Consider the following 23193-nt stretch of genomic DNA (forward strand, 5'->3'; position numbering starts at 1 on the left):
CTTTTGATGGTCCTCCAAGTCTTCATCGCTTGCTTCAGTCTTGAATTATTGAGGCGGACTGAAGCAGTTGCTCTCATTTGCTCCAGAGCTGAGCAAGGAGACAGAGGAACTCCCTCAATCTTCCTCCTAACTTTCACTTCCCACCCATTGCAAGTCCTGATCCCTTGCCCCAAGGTTGAATTATTGAGACAGACCAAAACAGTCGCTCCCAGGTTTGCTGTAGACTTGATAGAAGAAGGAGAAGACAAGGGAACCCCCGCCATCTCCCTGCTAACTCTCGCTTTTCATCCCTTGCGCCTCCTCAAAGTCCTCATCCTGGGCTTCAATCTTGAATTATTGAGGCACACTGAAGCAGTTGCTCTCATCTTCTCAGAGATGAGAGAGAGGAAGACGAAGAGAAAGGAGACGTAGTCAGAGAGAGTGACATGGTGGGCAGACTCATCCATGTTTAAAGAAGGGGTTTTGTCGGGAGCCTCGGGCAGGATGTCAGGTGTACTGGTGGTTTACATCAGGGAGATTTCGCAGTGTATGCGTGTACTGTTGCCCCATTTGAGAATGCAAGAGGGAATGAGGTGAGGTAGGTCGGGAGGTTACCACACATGGTGGGAGGGAGGAAGAATCCCTCTAAAAGACTCTGAACATGTGAGGAAAAGGTGGCAAAGGTGCAGAGGTTGAAATCAGACACTGGACTTGTTTGAATGTCTGGATTCCAGTCTGGCCAAAGGAGCACTGTTGTCCTCTGGTTTTTCCTCTTCATCATGAGTTCACTGCTCCTCACATCCCCTTGTACCACCTACTGATTCTTCCTTTATGAAACGGGACTTGCCCCCTCTTAATGTATGTTTCAGTAGCTGCTTATACGTCTTCTCTGCCCCATACTGTTATACTATTTCTGCTCTGTCGGCCCTGTCTTCTCCTCATCCCCTCCTCCTCCTCCTCAAACTTCTCTTCCTTTTCTATGAGCTAGCTTGTGAGCTTTAATAATGCAGAAGGCCAGGTGCACGCACACACAGCCTCTTTTGCGATCCACAAAAAAACACACATACACACACACATAAAAATTTCATTGGAGGGCTCTTGGGGGCAGGGGGTGGGGTGGGGTGGCGGGGATCTGCAGTGTGGTCTTCCCTTCCTTAGACATAAGACCTACTCTTAAAAGTCCCACATAAGGCTGTACATGCATTGAACAAGCTGGTACATCGAAAAGTATGTGATCAATAACTCAATAAAAAGTAAGTTGTTGATAAGATTTAGAACTAGTTTGTGTGTGTGTGTACCATGCAGGTGTTTGTGTGAGTGTGTGTGTGTGTGTGTGTGTGTGTGTGTGGCCGGATGGTAGGCTGACCTGCAAGTGGCAGGGACTTGCATTCTACACCAGTGGTCACAGAGAGCTTTGTGACCTACAAATTGCTGGGAGCCTCAGAAAGTGGTCAGATTCACCTGGCTAATGTGGTCAGGTGTGTGTGTGTGTGTGCGTGTCTTTCACGAACTAGGGTCTTAAGCATCCTAAAAGCGTTGGCCATTCATCTGCTAGCGTTTATGGTCAAAGCAGCATGGACATGAACGTGGACATCCTTGTATCTCTTTGTGCTAGATTCAGTCATTACTCCCCCCAGCTGTCTGACACAGTTACATTTCCCTACTGTCAGGAAGTTTAGAATTCAAGGCCACTCCATCTTGGTTTGTTTGTTCATCTTTCCGCCTGTATGTCAGTCGGTCTGGATTTCTGCCCGCTTATGCATGTATTATGTTTGTGATCGACTGGCTGCGAGATGGGAACACCCTCTGCTATTTATCACCCCTTCGTACATATGACACACACGCTCCACTCTCAAACTATGTGGACAGCTGAAGAACAGGCACAGTGACAGCAGGGTTTAGGAAGTCTACGATTATGTCCTCACTTTTTAGTTTTGTCCATAAAAGTTAGCAGATGAGTATAGACCAGGTTGGTGTTTGGATACAGAAGAAACACTTGAATCTACAGCCATGTCTGAACTTGGTATTGGTAGCTATACTCGTTTTTACGTCTCTCCTTCCTTTGTCAAACCTTAAGTTTAACATTATTTTGAGAGGGCAACCACTTGTATTTAAAACTCATCCAAACTAGCGATTGAGCCACTGTGGTTTTTGGTTGATCGCTACCAATGATTTTTTCGATATTCAGCCTCACTTCTCAGTGTGTCGAGTGCTGAATGCATCCCATATTTGCAGTAGGGCTTTTGCATCCAAGCAGACTGTCGAACAACTGTGTTGCCGCTTACAGATTAAGATATCAAAATATCCTAATCTGAAGGAGACAAACATGTTTTGAACATGTCAGGGCTGTTTCAGAAGACATCTGTTTGTCTGGTTAGGTTGTATACTGAAACCTTTCACGTAATGCACACGCACACACAAACAATACTAAAATACAAATATTATTGTTCCGTTGGAAATTTTTTAGTCATAGCTCACTAGAGCAGTAATCCTGCTTTGTTTTTGTGTCTGTTGCCTCCAGCCCATCACCTCGTCTTCAGCTCGTCTTCATTTGTATACAGCCATTTAGCAGACATTCCAAAATGGTGACTAAACATGAGTGTATTTAGTCTAGACTTACAAAAGAGTGCAATTCTTTATTGTTGCCAGTCTAGGCACTTTTTTCAGCACATTTTCTTCAAGTCGCATCACAAGTCCACAGAGGTGCAGAAGAGGTTGTGTTAGAAAAACCAACTGAACACAAAGTGCAACACAACAGTATAATGATCTTAAAACCATCCACTCCCATAACTTCTCCTACCACTGCTATGCTGATGACACCCAGCTGATTCTGTCGTTTCCTCCTTCTGACGCCCAAGTGGAGACGCGCATCGCTGCTTGCCTGGCAGACATCTCGGGGTGGATGTCGAAGCACCACCTGAAGCTCAACCTGGACAAGACTGAGATGGTGTTTCTCCCAGGGAAGGGCTGCCCGCACCGAGACCTGGCCATCACCATAGATGACTCCGTGGTGACGTCTACTCGGACCGCGAGGAATCTGGGTGTGACCCTGGACGACCAACTGTCGTTCGCGGCAAACATCGCTTCGGTGACGCGTTCCTGCAGATTCCTCCTCTACAACATCCGGAGGATCCGTCCCTTCCTCACCGACAAGGCAGCGCAGGTGCTGATCCAGGCTCTTGTCATCTCCCGCCTGGACTACTGCAACTCCCTCCTTGCTGGCGCCCCGGCTTCCGCCATCAGACCTCTGGAGCTCGTCCAGAAAGCTGCTGCTCGTCTGGTGTTCAACCTTCCCAAGTTCTCCCACACAACTTGCCTTCTCCGTTCTCTACACTGGCTCCCCGTAGCTGCTCGCATCCAGTTTAAAACTCTGGTGCTAGCCTACAGGGCAGTGAAAGGAACAGCTCCTTCATACCTCCAGGCTATGGTCAAGCCCTACACCCCCGGCCGACCACTTCGCTCTGCTGCCTCCAGGCGACTGGCTGCCCCGGCGCTCAGCGGCCCCTGCTTGCGATCGATGCGGTCACGGCTTTTCTCTGTTCTGGCACCTCAGTGGTGGAATGCTCTCCCGACTGATGTCAGGACAGCGGAGTCGCTACCCATCTTTCGCCGCAGGCTGAAGACCCATCTCTTCAAGAAACACTACCCGGATCCTCCCTCTTAGGACATCACCTACTCTGTCCTAGCTCTTCTGATGCTCTTGTTTTCTAATCTTTCATTTCTAATCTGTCCTTTTGTTTTTTGTTTTTTCTCATTCATCATAGTCCCTAACTTATTGCACTTCTACTCTAGCTCTAGTTATGCTCTTAGCTGTTGGTTTAGGAAGGAAATGCGCTTACGATTTCTTGTGACCTGAAGTTCTTTTATCTACCTTTGTTGAACACACTTATTGTAAGTCGCTTTGGATAAAAGCGTCTGCTAAATGACCGTAATGTAATGTAATGTAATGTAATGTAAAACCATGTTCCATTGATCAGCTCATTGTCCAATGTCTATGACACTGAGCTACTGTCCGTCTCATTAGGACCTTATTGGCCTGTCAGAGGACTGTCTGCTCGGGGCACACGGGCCACTGTCATATCCAGGCTGCCGGTCGATTGATGGTCCATTAACTACCTATTAAACACGACTAAGTGAAGGAGTTAGGAGTACAATGTTGGGCCAAGGGGGGTTTCCCCACTCCACAGCATGGTTCTTGTGTCCGTTAATAGACCCCGGTGGATTTCCGTTTTGGAAGTGTGGCTGGCTCATTATAATAACAGTGATTAAGAAAGAAAAAAAGTCTGGAAAGAGTGTGCAAAATATTGTTTGACCTGATGGTGAAAATGCTTGTGCAGCTAGTTCTAGAATCCGGTCTGTTTGGTGAAAGTAGTGAAGGCATTAAGAGACATAGAGTCATACTGGGTAGCCAGTGTATAACGGGTTGTACAGTGATTTGTGGTTTTGGTAAGGTTGGGTTTGGTCATAGGCAGATTGCGCTTTAGTTGTCGAGGGACATTGTTGACAATAGTGTTTTTACTTGAACAACAATGAAAATGTACTAATTGATACATTTCTGCTGTCTGTGTTTCAGGTTAGCGTTATACGTGTACGAGTACCTGCTACATGTAGGAGCACAGAAGTCTGCACAGACCTTCCTGTCAGAGGTAAGATGGCATCCATGAAACATAAGTGGTTTATCTGTGAAAATGGCTTGACACAGAAGTTAATGAACACGGCTAATCCAGCTGGAGTCCATAACCCTGCTTTCACCCTGAATCTCAACACAAGCCTCCTTCATACTCTGTGGCTTTGGTCACAGACAAAAGTAAACAGTTGTGAGAAAATTGAAATGAAATCTCGATCCATAACAAGTGGACCTGGACTGTCATATTAAATAGCCACCATCAAATTAGAGCTCTTGTGACAAAAGACACCCTGGAACTAATTTCAAGACGGGTTTCAGAAATTTGTGAGGTAAATCTGCACATTTTCAAGTTCAACCTGCTTGTTGTAGTGCCGCAAATGATCAGACTTGATATCATACAGTTGGACACAGGCCGAGATTAAGATTTTATTACGCCCATCTTGCACAGTGTGACATGTAATAAACGTATAATGTCACTTTCACTGGCTTTCACTGCTTAGTGTAACGGATTGAACGCGTCACACTACCATCGTTTGACTACAGAGTAACAGAAAGTTTCACAAAATCTTCCTCACCATACATTATGTATTATACCATATCTGTGATATAAGTAAAATCTTTATCATAATACCTCGAACCAACAAAAATAAAATAATACATCCACTGGTGTAACGACCAGAATATAAACAAAAAGACGATTACAGGCACGATTTATACCTGCTGTCCTTCATCTATTATGACTAACAAGGATATTCAGAAACGGCAGCTGTTTGTGTACAGAATCGCCTTTTTTACGCCGGTGTAGATTCTCAACCTAAATGAATTCAGACTTGGCTGCATACTTGCGGTGCTGATGAGCACTCCGTTTCTGTTAATTGCTGTCCAATTGCAGCCTTGATGTGCCCAACCTAACATAGTTAATGTGTTCTCATGACTGATGCCGTGATTGTGTTTATATCTTAATTAACACAATATTATTGTGCGTGTAAACACAATATTGCTGAAGCGGTTTATTAGTTGATTGGCAAATTTGTTTATTTTGATAAATAATAGATAATATAAGTTGCCGTTTCTTTGCCTGTGACGAGATGATCATTCCTGTTAGTTTGATGTTAGAAATGTAACAACTTCCCGGTTAGCCAAAATAATGAATTTGGGGACATCTGATAGAACTTAAAACCTGTGACAGCCACATTCTGACGTGCTAGTTTATGGCGGATGGATGAAGTGAGCTATTTGATGGAGTTACTCTCAGCCCGTGATTCTTCGTACTGTATGTAAGAACAGATAGGTAGATGGTGCGAGCAGAAACATGCCCATCATCACATCTGAGGCCATTGACAGTTTGAGACTGACTGATTATGTGTTCTTAACCCCAAGACCTGCAGGCATAATCCTCTCTCCAGTGGCTGAAAGTGACTTCTCTTCTCCTCTCCTCTCTTTTCCTCTCCTCAGATTCGATGGGAGAAGAACATTACATTAGGGGAGCCCCCAGGATTTCTCCATTCATGGTGGTGGTGAGCATCATCTTCATTTCTTCCAATATCTACACCATTTTATCCTTTTGAATGAATGAGAATTTCTGTAGATTTACACATTCAGTTTGCTTCATCAGCGGTTGATTTTGTTTTCCCTAATCTAAAGTATTTTTTTCATCTGTGGTCCTTAATATAGAAACTGAAGTCTCTTGGATAATTGATCATTGTATCGTTGCTATCATTTAGATTTTCACCCAATCTGGTAGCTATTTGTTGCAATCATTTATTTTATTCTATGTTATTGCAAACAGAAACCAAGAAGCAGGCCCTCGCTGCTGAATCTATTCCAATTTGATTAAAATCTGAAATAAAATGAGATGATTTGAAACAGCTCAAAGTATGTACACAGTTTCTCGTACAGCTTCAGTCTGCAATTAGTGATATGATTATAATGAAATGTTAAGTTTGGATGCACTTAGGATTCAGCTCACCTCTTAAAGTTTTAATGTGCACGACACAGAACGTCAGAAGCACCAATCTGCAAAATCAGGAAAAAATATATTGCAGCTTCGGATATGCAGAAATAAGCAAAAGAGGAATAAAAGTGGCTGTACTGTAACCTGTAGAAAAGCAATGTGTTTCAAGCTCATCGCTCTTCTTCATACTGTGGCCGGAGGGATAGTGGAGGCGGACTTTCAGAAATAACAAAAAAAGAAGGAGAAGAACCAAGAAGCATTGAATGTGCATCCAACCCAGCCAGTCAAACGCTGGCTAATATTGCAATGAATGGGAATTTTCTTCCAGGACCAAGGCTTCCCCCCAAATGACCCCTCCCACTTTGCTTATGCATTAACAGTGTATCACGAACCGCATCGGCCACGTAACCCCCCCGTCCCCCTCTAAGTCGTACAGACGACTATGATTTAATTAAGCGCGCTTGTTCTGATGCTCATTTTAAAAAAACACTCGTGGAAGGTTTGGGCAGAGCAGCGACTCGGGCCACTCAGCCTTGGGGTTGACCTGCCTCGCTCACTGAGTCGCTGACCCCTCCCTCCATGTCTCCTGCCCTGTCCCCTCCGCCCAGTTTAGCATCCTTCACCCCCATTCCTGAAACAATAGATCCAGATGGTTAGGGAATGGCCTCCCCCCTATTCCCCTCCCCCTGCTCACCCCCTTGTCACCCTTTGTGTGCCCCCCCTCCCTCCCCACTTTTCTCCTTTGTTCGCACGGGAGAGGGATTCTTAGCAGATTAACCCGTTGCATTCCAGGTTCCTTTGTGTCACCTCTTCTTCTGTCTTGCTCCTCCCCCTTCTGTCATTTCTGCCCCTGGGTAAAGAGTTGCCCTTTGGGGGTCAACACTTTAAGCACCAATCAGCAGTTTCACTTGTTTTGGCTGTGCCGCTCAACCCACAGTTCACATTGACCATCGCTGGAAAATAGCTTGCGTTTTAAAGCAATTATACAAAATCCTTGACTGGGAGTAGATCTTTTAAAGGCCGAGGTGAGTAATGTCTGTGTGTGACTGTGGTTAAGACTACGCAGAACTGGTCCATGGCCTCCTGGGTGCATTTCTCAAGCTTTGTGATCTGAAGTGGGAGCCAGCCAGAACAAAATGCGGCCACAAGTGAAAATGCTGTAAGGGAACCATTGGCTGCGTTTGTTGCAGTCATTTAACAGTTATTTTACTCAATCAACTCAAGTCATTACCCAAAGCTCCAAAGCCAGAGTAAGATTTTGTCGGGGACATCCTGGTGGTTTGGCCGAGTATGACATACCAACTGCAACATCACATTTGGAAAAAAAGTCATTAAAGTAGATAAATGTGCACATTTCCCCCAAGGTTTCAAGACACAGAAATACAAATGGATGGGTTTATACTGCATGTGTCAGATGCGCATATTTACAGAAAAGGAGTAGTCTGCAAATGTGGAAACTAATGATGTGATAAGCTATTGATACATTTAGTCCCCACTTGCTCTGACTGAGTACCAATCTCCTGCGGCAGGCATGTGTTTGGTTCGGGGTGATGCTATGCTTGTCTACTTTAACTAAGGGAAATAATATGAGAAAAAAATATATCACACACGCATGCTCAGATTCCCACTCCATTGTATTCCACGGTGCTACCATGGAATACATGAGGCTGTGGAGGGATAAAAGGACAAACATTGGCCCCTAATAATTTGGCAACAATCCACCAAATTTCCACTTGCAGTAATTTTGCATTCTGGTTAAAGCGCATGCAACTCTAATAGTGTTGGTGTATGTGAAAACAATTTGTGTTTGCGTTTGTGCTGCACATATGCTAAATCTAAACTCCCGCTGACCCCTACCGCTGCTTTTTAAAGCGCTGTGTAGAGTTGAACACATCGGGGATACACAGGCAACGACCGCACTCCCAACGGCCACTCCATCACTGCACTCTGCGATTCCCTCAAAGCAATGTCCCCCCAGCTATATTTATCACCAGTGTTTGTGAAATAAGGGGATTTGGTTTAACACTGTTTCCTGGGGATGTAGATGGCAAATAAAATTGGCATCCTTTTGAATTCTGGTGCATTCTCTGCTGATGGGTAAGCTGAACGAAAACTATTCCATGGGGTAAATCAGTGTGTTGTGGAAGGACACATTAGCAGGAAGTTAGTTCGTGACATGTAAACATTTCCTTACATGGTCGTAGAAATTCTACAGTTGATGCAAGTAAGTGCAATAGAGTAACTTGTGTTACTTTTCATCTCAGCGGTCGGCTCTGCTGAGTCAGAATGAAGAATGAACATCAGCCTTAAAGAGCACCATCAGCAATATGAGAGCAAGGACACATTTTAATGAAAAGAAAATGAATGAACAGAATAATAATTTGGATGCACACATGACTCTGAGATTTCTTGGTCCAATAAGTATCAAAGTAACTTCTGAATCTATATGTTCTGCCTTTGTACAATACAGCTTTACAATAAGCCAGGTAACATGATGCTCCCTTGTTTAAGTAAACACTTCTATAGTTTGGACTTGGACAGTATATTTATTTATGTCCAAACATGTCGACATACCTGTGAGGAATCGGGTTGTAAGAAAGGTTTAGGGGGGGCGGTGTTCCTCTCTGTTTCTCCCCCCCCTCCTCTCACTGTTCAGTGTCATTGTGGAAAAGAGATGATGATGATTTATGACCTCAAGGTTTGGAGTTAAAACCAGTTGACTACACGCATATGTCCTGTTCACGTGTCCTTGAGCAAGGCATCGGGTCTTTGACGTGGGTGCTCCTGTGTAACTTACCAGACTTTCTGACACTGCATGACAAAGGGATGTACTTATAAGGTCATTTCCCTTTCAAAAGTACATAAAAAACATATTGGGCGCTCCAATACCTCAAATCAAGGCCCTCGTTGAGATGGTGATGTCATCACGGTGCTAACATGTTGACTCTGTAAGGGAAAATGTCTATGTTTGAGATCTATACACTTTTCGGGGTGTCACAATTTGCAAGGACATTTGAAGTGGCTGCCTGATTAGTTCTCTCATTAGCTGTCTCTCTGTTTCACTGGGTTTATAGCACTTCCACTAAATCAATACACAAAGACTGATTCAATTAGGGCCTCTTAGACAGGTAGCACACAGGCAGTTGGCGTTATCCTTAGGTCTGTGTTTGTGATTTTCCTCTCAACGTCATATACAAATTCAAAAACTCGGTACCCTCTGTCATTGTTAGATCAAATGAGGTGATTGCACTTACTAGTCATTTCTTGTACAAAGGGGTGTTTTAGGATTGGATTTAGGGTTGCATTCATGCTTCCAGTTAACTCAGTGTTTCAGTTTAAAGTTTAGTGTGTGGAAGCGGACGCTGTCAAGAAAAAGGCCCACGCATGTGTGCTAAGTGAGTGAGAGGTTGATTGAGGGGCGACATTGGCATCGTGTCCCTCTTACAATAAGGCTCAAGTGTGTAAGAGGCCGTTTAAGAGCGCTTACGGAGATAGTGCGAGTGTGTGAATGGGTTATGAATAGCTGTTACACATTTGCCTGTATTGCTCTGTATTGTAACCTTTGACCTCCTTTTCCCTCCTCTCCATTCTAGTGTATTCTGGGATTTGTATTGTGCGGCTCCAGACCGGAGGGAGACATGTGAGCACTCCAGTGAGGCCAAGGCCTTCCATGACTATGTAAGTGACACTCCGAACGTGCCATCACTGGCTTACACACTGGGAAATAATCAGTTTCGATGTATACTTGACAGATATGTACGTACATCTGTACCATTACCATCAAGGTCCAAATAGATAGCAGCTGGAGGTTTGGTGTTAAACGATCTAATGTATGACAGAAGGGTTTCTATACAGATTTTATGTGTTTGTACCGGGATATTCATATTTTCTCATGTACAGCTCCAGATGGAGGTCAGAGGTCTGGGTCAGCTATGAAACAGCCTCCCAGGAGCCGATAGGGATTCAGTAGCAGTGTCCCAATTCAGAGGCTGGATTCTCTGAACTCCACATCTCGAGACTGAATATGTCATAATGGCCCAACAAAGCCTGTCCCCATTCAAAGACTCCTGCAAGTGTAGCCGAGAATCACAACCTGATTTTGTCTACATTTGTAGACGGAACGTGTTGGTCTTTGAAGTCCCTCCCCAGTATCCTAAAATATGTTTCCTCTTGTCAGTTGTTTAATGGAGCCTTCAGGTGACCCATGTCGAATTGCAAATTGAGGAAATATCCTGTGATTGTATTTGATCACTTCTAAATAAATCACCTGAACCAGATAATCAAATGACACAGCCACTCCAGGATGTAAATAATGAAAACCAGGTCAAATATCCGCTTTGTGTGAAGTAGCCCTGATATGCATGTCAGGAATTTCAGGGGACGCTCTGTTGATATATACCCAGCTCATATTGTAAACTTGGATATCTTGGCAATTGCCCCAGTTTCCTGGTGATAAACTTAAAAGTATATGTACAGCCATCAATCAAGCAAGCAAGCAGTATGTTAACAGCAATCGCCTGAACACACCATTAGGTTTTGTCTCTGTGAGGCTCTGCTGTCTCATTTGTGGAAGAACCTTGCTGTCAGCCAAGCCTTCGGGTCCCCTAAAGGATCACCTTCATGGACCACATCCTCTGGAGAATCCAGCCTCTCAATTGAGACGCAGTAAGCGTCTTGCTCACAGACACTTCAGTAGGGCTGCTCCCAAAGGAGTCTTCCCTGTTATAGTGCCACCCTGCTGTCAAAGAATAATGTAAATAAATGTTTTTTGGAGCGTATGGAGAAGTGTAACTGTATCCTCTTGTGTGTAAATGGCATGTGCTGTGATTGACACAGTGTGCCTGTCTTCAGTCTGTCAGTTCTCTGAATTGTGTGTGTGTGCGTGCACGTGTGTGTGTGTGTGTTGTATAGTGTGGAGATAATGGAATAGAGTTCTAATCCAGTAATCCCAGCACTGGGCCGAGGCTAAGCCAGGGATTTGGGCATGTGGGTGGGGGTGTGCGTGTATGTGTGTTTTTATGTGAGAGTGTATTTTTGGATGGGGGCATCTTTGGCAACCAGCCCATGGAGGGTTGAGGAGCTCACACCCGTGATGCCAGTTAACACTGAGTGTGTTCATGTGACTGCCTGTATAAATGTAGATGGGTCAGGTCTACGTGGTTGCCTTCTGTCTTCTCACAGTGATGAAACGAAGGAGACAGGACCAGTTTAATTTTGGCTCCGGCCCCCTGAGGCTAGTCTCTGAGCCAAGATCCTTTCTGCAGGTTTCCAAAGAATGAGGCGGTTAGAGAGCACTGAGGGGAAAAAAATGTTTTACCTTAGCTTAAAAGAGTTTCTTCGTCTTTTGAGGATGAGTCCTGGAATCAAACCAACGTTTGAGAGGCATTATCATAATTGTGACTGCTTGAGGGCGGAGATGAAGCTCGGTTTACGTTTACAGCCGAGGCTTCGTTTTCCACTGTCCTGACACTGGTTGTGTAAATTAAGTAGGACTGCCGCTGCCGTTATCTTTAAGTAATTTGATAGTTAGTTGATGTCTTGTGCTAATCATTATTACTCGTAAGTGTCCAATTGCTTATCACCAAACTGGCTGGCCTATTGGTTACACCATATCTTGCTTGTATAGATGTCAAGATACCTACATTTTAATTGTCTGTAACCAGTATGAAATATGATTCTATCGATCTGTACCAGTTATTTATAAACATTGCATTATTACAATAAAATAAACCTAAACAAACTAATTTTGACTTCAAACATTCCAGGCATGTGAGCAGTATTTGGCAAAAGTATTAAACTATCTACTTATATAAGTTATAATGTAAGTTATAAAGTCATTATTTAAGTGAACATTAACTTAGAGAACAATTATACAAAAATAAGCAACTATAAAATGTACATCTGCATTTCCACCTCTCTTCTGACATGTTCAACTTCTGCAAACTGGTATTTGCCGGCCCATGGTGCTGCCTTGCTCATCTGCCCCCTCTTCTCAACTCACTTCAGCGGCAGCACTTAGCTGGCTGCTCCCTGTGCGTGCTTTTGGCATCCTTGCTTGCGTGTGTTTAGATTCTTCTAAACTTGTTGTGACAACTTAATGATGGAGACATTTATTGGGTCCTTTACTACAATTTTAATGCACAAGTTGAGTTTTTAAAAGCCTTAGAACCTCAGATTATGATTCTTTTTCAGGTTTATTGTTAAGTGGAGTTTCACTTTGATGCATCTATTAAGTTTGTAATTTTCTTTCTGGCTGGTGAAGAAAACTAAATGCAATATGAAATTAATGAAATATTTGTACCAGCAGATATAAATAGTGGCAGTGAAACTTTTCCGTTCTGTATTTCATTGCTTACACTTTCAGTTATTACTTCCTGTTTAAGTCCAGCCCACATGCATCTTGAGGCTTGCATTAATACAGGACGGTGATGCAACGCACCAAACACTGTACACACAATTTACTACATCACTTCATTCTTCTTGCGGTTTCTTTTTTGGTGAGTAGGAGTTAAATGCTGCGGCACACTTTTGAACTAATTGAACCTCTGTCTACCTTACTCATGTAACAGATTACTAAAAAACAGAGTTCAAAATGTTTAAAATGAAAAGAGATGGAACTTGTGAAGACATTAAAACAGTGTGTACAGTGTTAAACGTCTGTTCCTAACAGCGTTTGCACTGTCGAATGCAGAGTCCCTGTTCCCAATTTTGCTCGCAATGTTTGACAGCTTCTCATTTCTTCGTCACACTCTTCCCATTTTTTTTTCATACCTGCACTGTTTCCTTTCACTCCCTCCCTGCACATCTGCCTGCGTTTGTTGATTCTCTCACACGTTCTACCTCTTTCTCTCTCTCCGTCTCTCTCCTGTGTATTTTTTATTCCACTCCAGCCTGTTCGCATCATGTTTTCTCACAGCTTGTGGTTTCTCTGCGACACTCCCACATCTGCATCGGTCTCTCACATTTCGTTCTCTCTCGCTCTCCTTCCTCACTCCCCCTCTCCCTATCTCTGCCCAGCCCCCCCCCCCCCACCCCCACCGCCTTTTTTTTCCCTCCCACCTTCCTTTACTACACTTTATCCTTCACCTATCACACCAGTTTACCTCCTCTTGTCTCTTTCATCACACTCGCCGAATCGCTCACTCCCCCTCTTCAACTCTCCTCCTCCTTTCCTCTCCCTCTCTCTTTTCACTCTATATCCTCCCTAACCCCCTCACCACCACATACACAACCACCTCTATTCCCCTGAGAAGATTGATTGGCTAATCTAGCTGTTTACCCACAATGCCTAGTAGCGCAGAGGAGAAGAGGGCAGTGTGGACAACATGAAGACATAACCAAGAGATAGTCGATGATGAATTTGAAAATGGAGTGGGCAAATGTCAGAACAGCCAGGGAGTCGGGGGAAATTAAAGGTAGTTTCTCTAGTTTTTATTTTAGTGGGAATTAGTGATTTCAGCAAGGTGGCTTCATATATTTAGAAATACTTAATTCTGCAAATTACAGTGTTGATGCTTGTTTAATTTCTCTGGTTCAAGTATATTTAAAGGTAGGTATTTTAAGGTGATATTGCTGCAACAAGACATTGATTTTGGTTGCAGTTTGGTTCAGAATCAGAATTGGCTCCATTCGGCCAGGTTGAATATGAAGACTTCATTGCACCTACTGTATCTATGTGCTGTGGAGGCAAAAGTGAAAGAAGTTTGCATTAAATTTGATAATTAGCTGTGTGATAAAGTCATATAAGGAGAAGCTGACGTATGCTGCTCAGTGTTATACAATACAAGACGATGGAACATATAGAAGGCACGATAGAAGGCAGCTATTTTTCTCTTTGGTCCGTTTCAATGTAATTGGTTCAGAACGAAGCGACAAAGTTGGGTGAATAAGTTGGATGGACTCGTACTCGAACCCCTTGGCGCTGGGACACTGGCCCTCAGGAATGGCACATCCCATTTGTGCAAATTGTTCACAGCTGAAATTGCAGTTGAGAGCCGGATCATGACATGGTGTATGGTATACGCCGAGTGTACAACCCGTGTCCGAATTTACCGCTGCACCATCGTAGAACTATCCTGTTGTGCTAATAGACACATTGTTTAATGGGTTTAATCGGTTTTGTGACTCATGGTTGTACACATCGACCTAGAATTGTCTCATAAATGCCCTGCTTCAACCCAGTGGCTTCACGATTTCAAGTTTTTGGAGAATAACTGCTGGAACTCGTGTCGGAGCTAAACTTTTTCTTGCTCTTGTCTAAAATCTGCTAACTATGGAAAAAGCCCACATAGACCCTGGAAATGTAAATAATGATCTACATTTGGGCTGTATACCATGTCCTTTACCGTGTCTCCCTACTTTTGAGTCCTACTGTCAAACTTGCGTCTTAATGTCGGGACATTGGTGCCCTGCAGCAGAAGAGAATGATCCGCAGGGGGTGCTGTTCAACTGCTCGCCCGATCTTTATCTAATCCAGTGTGGAAGAATCGATTATCATCGTGTTGTACTTCTGTGATAACAAGCAGAAATGTAATTTTGATCAAATTTTGATGATCCTACATTTAATTGAGTATATATTCTTACTTTTCGGTTCCTCTCCGTATTCTTGTTTTTCCACCCTCTTTCCCTTCTCTCTGGAGTGTTGGCTAAGTGGATGTTGTGTCTGCAGCATGTATTAGTGCTGTCATCCGGTGTGTGTGTGTGTGTGTGTGTGTGTGTGTGTGTGTGTGTGTGTGTGTGTGTGTGTGTGTGTGTGTGTGTGCGTGTGCGTGTGTGTGTGTGTCTGCTTGGCTGGTTCAGTACTCCTACCTTGGCAGCAGCATTTGGGGACGCGAGTGTGTGTGTGTTTGCCAGTTTTGAGTACCAGCTGGGTTTAGAGAGAGAGTGTGTGTGTGTGTGTGTGTACGCACATGCATTCGTCTGTCAAACATGACGTTGAGAGGAGCAGCCGTATCCTGTTGCTCCAGAACGAAATGCACTGTTTTGACTGGCCTGATAAATTAGCTAGATCACCACTGTCAGCTATTTTTCGTCCCGTCTCCACTGTCTCTCCGTCTCTTCTCTTTCTTTCTCTCCCTCTCTCTTTTTCTCCCTCTTTCTCTCTGTCTTGCTTGCTCTGTGTGCTAAGGACAGCAGGTCAAGGAGACGGTGATGAGCTACATATCAGTGTGAACCAGAATGTAGATTAGTACCTTCTCCAGGCTGGGACACGCACACTATTACACACACACACACACACACACACACACACACACACACACACACACACACACACACACACACACACACACACACACACACACACACACACACACACACACACACACACAGATGCATTCTGTCTCTGTCTACCCCTCCCTACTCTCCATCCAGTGTTTATGTCTCAGTCTTTATCCCTGTGAAAGGTATCAGGCGGAGGTCAATAATGTGTTGAGCACTATTGATCTCAGCTGTAGGTCCTATGGGTGAGCGAGGGGGAGCAGGAGAGAGGCAAATGGAGAGTGAGGGATCAATGCTTGCTCTGTGTAGACCTTCTACATGCTGTACTGTACCAGCCAATCAAATCATTACTCCTTTTGTTCTGATAGATTATTCATCAACAGCGAGTTCTTACTTAGGAGCAAAACAAGCAAACGGGGAGCCAAAACTTTAGATGAAGCCATCAGCATCAGTGCGGACTGTTTTACCACAAAGACGCCGTTCTCTCCCACTTATGTTCCCCATGTGTCAATGCTTATTTCTAGTACTTTGCTTTAATTGGAACTCAGCAGATGTTTACCATAGGAAACCAGGGTCAAATCTTCACTGTGACATGTCTGCTGTTTTTCCACTTCAAACTTAATCTGTGCCTCCTTCCTACACAGCAAACCCAGTAACTATTACTGGGATGGCTCAGGATGGTAGGTTGGCCACCTTGGCATCGGAAGGTTCCTGGTTCAATTCTGGGCTCTTCTTCTTCTTCTTCAATTCTGTTAGATTCTTTGTTTTGATCAACTGCATTCATGCAGAGTAAAAGAATAATTGATTATCCAAAAGAATAAGCAGAGCCAGAGAAAGGCGGCTAATGCCTTTTAATTTAATTTATAATATTAAGAATTTGTCTATGAGCAGAATTTGATGAATGCAAATCCTTAACTGTGATTCTCCTGCGCAAAAAAGGGAAACACTCATTTCATTTTGAAAAAGAAAGGAGATGATGTTAATTGATATCTTACTCTATCTTTATATTATCCTACAATTACATATGGTTTATTAGTCAATCACATAAATTAATCAACTCACTATTTATTCACCATGTGCTGTTTTCAACGTTTACAAAATCATAAATGATGCCTGCTGAGGGATTTAATACACAGTCCATGTTTTGGACGTTTTATTCTAATGAATTGGGGGAAGAATGATTACTGGATGTCATATTAGGAACAGAATAAATGCTGTGAGGTGCTGTAAGTAAGCAGTTCTGCAGCTTTTCAACAATGATGAGCAACACTTCCAGTCTGTAATCAAGACGACAGTGGAAGCTATGTAACTTCCAAATATTATTATTACATGCAGCCATGTCTCCGGGATGCTGTGGCACTGTTGTTTGCATAGCGCTGCTGTGGATGGCCATTAAAATATAGCTTACAGTTTAAACCGTGTAAATATTCCTCGACATTTGAAAATCTGTCCCGTGGGATTTGTTGAACTTTCACTCTGCTTCAATGAAAGAAACGCGTCCTTTCAGCTTTCAGCGGCGTGTCAGGCGGCAAAGAACTTAAAAGTTGTGCTGCCACCTGCATTTGCAGACAGCGTATTTCCAACCTGTAAATGAATAATGCAGCTCAACTATAAAAATCCGTGTTCGTTTTATCAACTAATTAGTGTAGCGCTAATGTCTGCTGTGGACTGTGCCGACTTCCACCGCTCCCTCGCAGACGGGTACCCCAAGTATGCTCCTGTTGTCAATTTAGATCGATTCAGTGAGCTTTATTGGCTCGAACGTTATTAATTTTGCCAACATTTTCCCTGACCGTTTTGTTCCATCCGCATTAGCAATTACAGTTTACCTTCACCAGGTCAACAAGGCAAATTTCCAGAGATTTACTACAGGTTGTGAATGAAATCATTTTCATTCTACGAGGCACTCTAGCCACGCCAGGTTTTGTGACAGTTCATCCGCTTCGGAGTGCGGGGTTTGGAATTGTAGGGTAGATGGAGTGTGGCCACACTGCATTGCTGAAACTTAAAAAAAACAACGTTGGCTCCCTCCTTATTTCCTCAGGCCAGTTGGTTTTTATAAAGACCCACTGCATGCTGAAGCGTACGTTTTGCTGATGGCGAGTGCACGTTCTGTATTTGCATACAGTTTGCATACGTTCAATCAGCAAACCGGAGAATGCACAAGCAGTTGGTTGGCCATTAATGCATCAGGAACAACACTGTGACCAAGTGATTGATTATGAGCAGAGATCTCCTTTCCTGTGTCTTTGTTTTTTTTCTCCTTCTATTAACTGCTTCTCTCTCTCTCTCTCTCTCTCTCGCTCTCGCTCTCGCTCTCGCTCTCGCTCTCTCTCTCTCTCCTGGAGCGGGGGATGCCAGGGGGACAGAGTGCAGATAGGACCTGTCTCCATAGCAACAGCTTCTGCAAGCTGCTGACACCCTACTGGGGGGAGAGGAGGAGGAGGAGAGGTTATGATGGGGAGGAATAGCACAGGGGTTGGGGCACTGGAAAGGTGTGTGTGTCTGTCTCTGTGTGTTTGTGTACAAGTGCTGAGAAAAGTGTGTGTGGGGGGGGGGGGGGGGGGGTCACAGAGAGTAGAAACAGGGAGGTGGAGAGAGGGGAAAGAGGGAGAACTTTGGAGATGGAGGAGAGAGAAATGGAGGAAAAGAGGCAGCCGACCCCTCTTTCTCCCTTGAGACTCAGTGGCCTGTTCATGTTCACTAGCAGAATTAGCATAAAGACGGGGGGAGGTGTGTGTGTGTGTGTGTGTGTGTGTGTGTGTGTGTGTGTGTGTGTGTGTGTGTGTGTGTGTGTGTGTGTGTGTGTGTGTGTGTGTGTGTGTGTGTGTGTGTGTGTGTGTGTGTGTGTGTGTGTGTGTGTGTGTGTGTGTGTGTGTGTGTGTGTGTGTGTGTGTGTGTGGTTTGTGATAGTGAAGAGAAGGGCAAGGAGTATAAAGTGAAGGAGGAATTGTTTCTGGGTATATGCATGTAGTTGTTAGTATAGTGTATGTTGTTGTACAATCGGGCTGTCTGTGTTACACGCGTGCTGTGTGTACTTTAGGTGTGTGCGCTGGCGGAACGATAAATGTGCGAGGATCTAAGTGTGTGTTTGCGTGAGCTCTCCCCCGGGTCTTAAACCCCCTCCCTGTTCTTGTCCTGCAGCCCCTGGTTCTCTGCCTCTCCAAGTACTGGAGGGCTGAACTTTATGAGCCTGTGATGCAACTCGCTGTGTGTGTGTCTGTGTCTGCGCTCCCTTGCGTGTGTTTGTTCCGGTGTGCTTATGTAAGCGCTCTCAACATGCGACTTTGTCATTGTGTGTTAACCAGAATACAGTTATATCATGTTTAACTCCTGGGCTCAATCATTTCCTCCACCTTGTGTGTGAGATCTCAGTTTTACGCTGCCGTATTGTTTGACTGACATAAATGAAATTGGAAACAGTTGTCTTGTTGTTGCACACATTTCATTGTTCGAAAAGGGTTTAGTGGAACTGTGACCTCACTCTTGCAGACAGGTTTGGTTTTAAAGTTGTTCTTTCACTCCTGATACCTAGACCATTGCATCGGATGCCCTTTAAATGTAGAATCTGCTTTTGCTTTGCATAGAGTGAGTTTTACAGTGTCAGATTATGGGAATGCAGCTTGAACTAAATGCATTTATACAAAAGATGTGGCAAAGATTCCATAAAAAATTGAATGAATGCTGCTCTTAACAGACCTAAATCCTGCCTCCCAAAAACACCTTCAATAAACCAAGATAATCTTAGTCCCATTGTAAAACTTTGATGTTGGATTACCTTAAGATGCTTTAGAGATACGAGGCACAGATACAGTGAACAAAATGTCTCCAGCAGTACTAGAACATGTTCCTTTACTCATTTTCCACTTACCTTGTTTTGATTTGACAAAAAAGGTCAATAGCGGCATTCTAATTAATAATGTCATTTATGGTGCAGGCAAACTTCTCCTCCATCACCCCACAATAAACAAAAAAGGATAAGAGTAGATGTGACTAAAGCAAATGAATGCCACAAATATTTTGATATCAGTCACTATATTGGTGAAAATATCTGGTTTCTTGCAATCCATCAAAAATCTGTCGTTAGATCTGTCATAATTTTGTTTTTGTTAAGTCTTCAAATATTAATTAACATTCAGATACCCGTATATCCAATTACCATATCGATATCGGAACAAAATATGAAATAAATACAGAATGTTGCTGCAACTGATTTGCCTGAATTGTTGGACTAACAAATACAGAAAAGTTGTCAAAGGTGAGGTTTGGTTCTTCTACAACACTCGTTGAACACGCCGCCTTGGTCTTCATTAGTTGTCATCAATGAAAATGCATACAGAATCATCATTATGATGTTAATACGGATCAACGCTTGACTTTGATGCAACACATCAACGTAGTGCAATAAAGTACTACAGTCACCTGTGTGATGGCCCAGGACGGCTGCAGTGTCCTCTCTTTACAGCTTTAAGGAAGTGATTGAGCATGGGAATATTTTGGTGGCGTGTACCTTTAAACTGTTCAAGACACTTCTCCACTCAGATGAGGAGAGATGAGATGTTTTACTGCCGTCCTCTGCTCTCCTTTCACACTGCCACAGCAGAGAGGCAACAGTTTAACTTTCAGAATACAGAAGTGAATTAACCATTCAACTTGAGACGGGACAGGCGGCAGTAGGATGGGGAAATTGCAGGTGCAGACACTGCCCCCTGTAGTACTTTTGTAGCCAGTGCATTGCTTTATGGATATGACTGTAGAAGAGTGAGAGAAACTGAGGGATGACAGATGGACACACACTCACAGCATCGCACCACATTTAATTGCTGCATCCCTGTGTGTGTGTGTTTCAGAGTGCAGCGGCAGCACCCAGCCCAGTGATGGGCAACATGCCCCCCAACGACGCCATGCCAGGTGGTCCCATGCCCCCAGGCTTCTTCCAGGTAAGGTTTTACCCCTCCCACTGCTGTCCTGTCTACTCCTTCATCCCTCCATCACCATCCATTTCCTCTTTTTGTGACTTATCTCTCGTCATTCGTTCATCTCATTCAACTCCCCACAGGCATTAGTTGAGCTTTTTAAATAAATACTTTTATAAATATATGGTGTCACAAATTATATGTATATTATTAAAATTGTTCAGTATTTTTTTTTAATTCAGGGGTTGATTGATAACTACTGAGCCTGAGTATGGGAATCTCAGATGATCTTGATATGTTTCAGTGTTGACTTCTTCACTTTGCGAGTCCTTGGCTATTGAAAAAAAAAAACTCCTCGAACCACTGATATGACATCATCTGAGGCAACATGGATTCCAGCTGAACCATTTTTTAAGTAGGTTAAGGTGAAAAGGTTAAAATGTCCAGGGGCTGGATCAGAAGTCTATGGTGGGTGCTGAACTAGGTCAAACCAATCCTGGATAGCAGCCAAAAAGCACCTAGTCACAGTACACATTACAGCTCTTGGTCACTTTTTAATGTGTGTGACTCAAAACCTTTCAGTCAGCCTCTGTGTTTGTGATTTCCTAATCCACAATGGGCCATGTAATTATTCCTTTCAAACTATAAGACATGAAAGTCAACCAAAGTTACTTTGTTGCTCACAAATGTGGTGCAGGTCAAACTCATCTTTGGCTGTCACCTCCCTTCAGTCTTCCATAAAAAGCGCAGACAAAGCTGGAAGTAAGACCTTCACTATTAACAAAGTTAATAGAAAGGAGCGTGAGTCATCAAAGGACGCCACAATTAAAGTCTTTACAGTTTTAGGTCTTCAAGTTCTTGGTGTTCTCGCACTTCCTATTGCTTTTTTCATTTCACTATATCCCTTCTATTTAAATCCTGATATTTATGCCTATTCTAACCTCGCAAACACACCATTCATTCATCTCTGCTCACTTTGGCTGGTCCGTTCAGTTGATGCGTGAATCAGCCATCCCATATTAACCTCTCCCCTCCTCCATCTCCATTTTTATCGCTGTGTCTGACCCGTCCGAGCTCTGAACGGTTTTGGTGTTGAGACAGCTGTGTGCAAAGAATGAATGCGAGATGCATAGATGCTGCGAGTGCCATATAAACAAACAAATACCGGCTTGTATGCACGGACACAAACAACCACAACACACACACACACACACACACACACACACACATTCTCTGTGAGGCATTGGTGTGATGGACAGCACTGGCATTTGGCAGCAGGGACGATAAGGTGGTGGAGAGGGGTAGGAGAGAGAAAGCAAGTGACTTGATAGAACGGGAGAAGAGGATGGCGAGTTGAAGTGAGTGAGAGGTGGAAGAGAGGGAGAATGTGATAGATCATTGCCACCACAATTCAGGCTCTGTGTTTGTTTCTGTGGCTACCTACCACTTCATTGTTTGCTTGCACAGGCAATGTGCTGAGAGGTTTTGGGGGGACCAGTGAGAGAGGGGTGAGGGAGGGGATGCAAGGAAAGGCTATTTATAACACTGGTGGGGGAGTGAGATTGTGCAAGGGTTTGTGTGCATGTTGTGTTCAAGGGAACGCTTTGGCTGTTCAATAATGGTCATATTGTGTGATTCCAGAGTGTGTATGTTTGTGATTCTGCGACCCCTTTCACGTCAAAAGATTTCACCAAGAGTGTGTGTGTGTGTGTGTGTGTGTGTGTGTGTGTGTCTCAAGGCGGATATGTGGAAAATTGGTCAGCGCTTGTTTTCTTGAGAAGGGGAAATAAAGCGATGAAGGCACTGACAGTGATGGAGCGGAAGAGAGTGTTGCATAATGAGTTATTCATCAGGGCTCATTGACCTGTTGTATTGGGGTGAAATGTCACCAATAACACATCAAAAAGAGCAGATGCATGGATCGCTCCCTTCATGCTCAGTGACAACAATCTCCTGCTGAAACTTAAGATTTGTAAGAAGCAGACATTTTCTTATAAAAACTCCCAACTTAATCATGTTTAAAAAAATAAAATACAAAAAAAACTCATCCAGGTTTGGAAGTTGCCATGAATGTCCTGCGCTTTGCATTAAGCCTTTGGCAACACTGCCCCCATGTGGCTCGGATAAAAATCACACTAACTCCTGACCTGAGGGTCTCTAAGAGCATCCTTCCTGGTTTACACACACACACGCACGCACACACTCACACACACATATTACAGCCATGATGAAGCATGTGCTGACCAGAGGATGAGAGTCAGCAGTGCAATAAACATGTTGCATTTACACACATTTACACACAAGCCTAATATCTTCTTTTTTTCTGTACTGGTAAACTGGAGTTCTCTCAGGAACAACATTTAACTGCGTATTTCAAAGTAGTTGCCCGAATTGTCAGATTTACCTCCATCCTCCTGCTCTTCCTCCTCCTCTTCTACCTTCTACCACGGCTCCCAACTGGCTCCTCCCCTCTCGTGATTCTCCTTCCTATGATTTTG

General features: G+C 43.7%; 1 protein-coding gene across 2 annotated transcripts in view; it reads left to right on the forward strand.

Moving 5' to 3' along the window:
- Window positions 1-23193, forward strand: part of LOC143006158 (single-stranded DNA-binding protein 3) — a 33752-nt gene that overhangs the window by 1837 nt on the left and 8722 nt on the right. For both annotated transcript variants that reach the window (XM_076157493.1, XM_076157494.1), the window contains exons 2-5: window positions 4553-4625; window positions 6062-6123; window positions 10154-10238; window positions 20630-20719. In XM_076157493.1, the coding sequence (XP_076013608.1) occupies window positions 4553-4625; window positions 6062-6123; window positions 10154-10238; window positions 20630-20719 (310 nt within the window). The remainder of the gene's footprint in view (window positions 1-4552; window positions 4626-6061; window positions 6124-10153; window positions 10239-20629; window positions 20720-23193) is intronic.

This window comes from Genypterus blacodes, unplaced genomic scaffold, assembly GCF_046128005.1.
Source record: "Genypterus blacodes isolate CSIRO-AG114 ecotype Tasmania unplaced genomic scaffold, CSIRO-AGI_Gbla_v1 ptg000073l_1, whole genome shotgun sequence".
Taxonomy (NCBI): Eukaryota; Metazoa; Chordata; class Actinopteri; order Ophidiiformes; family Ophidiidae; genus Genypterus; species Genypterus blacodes.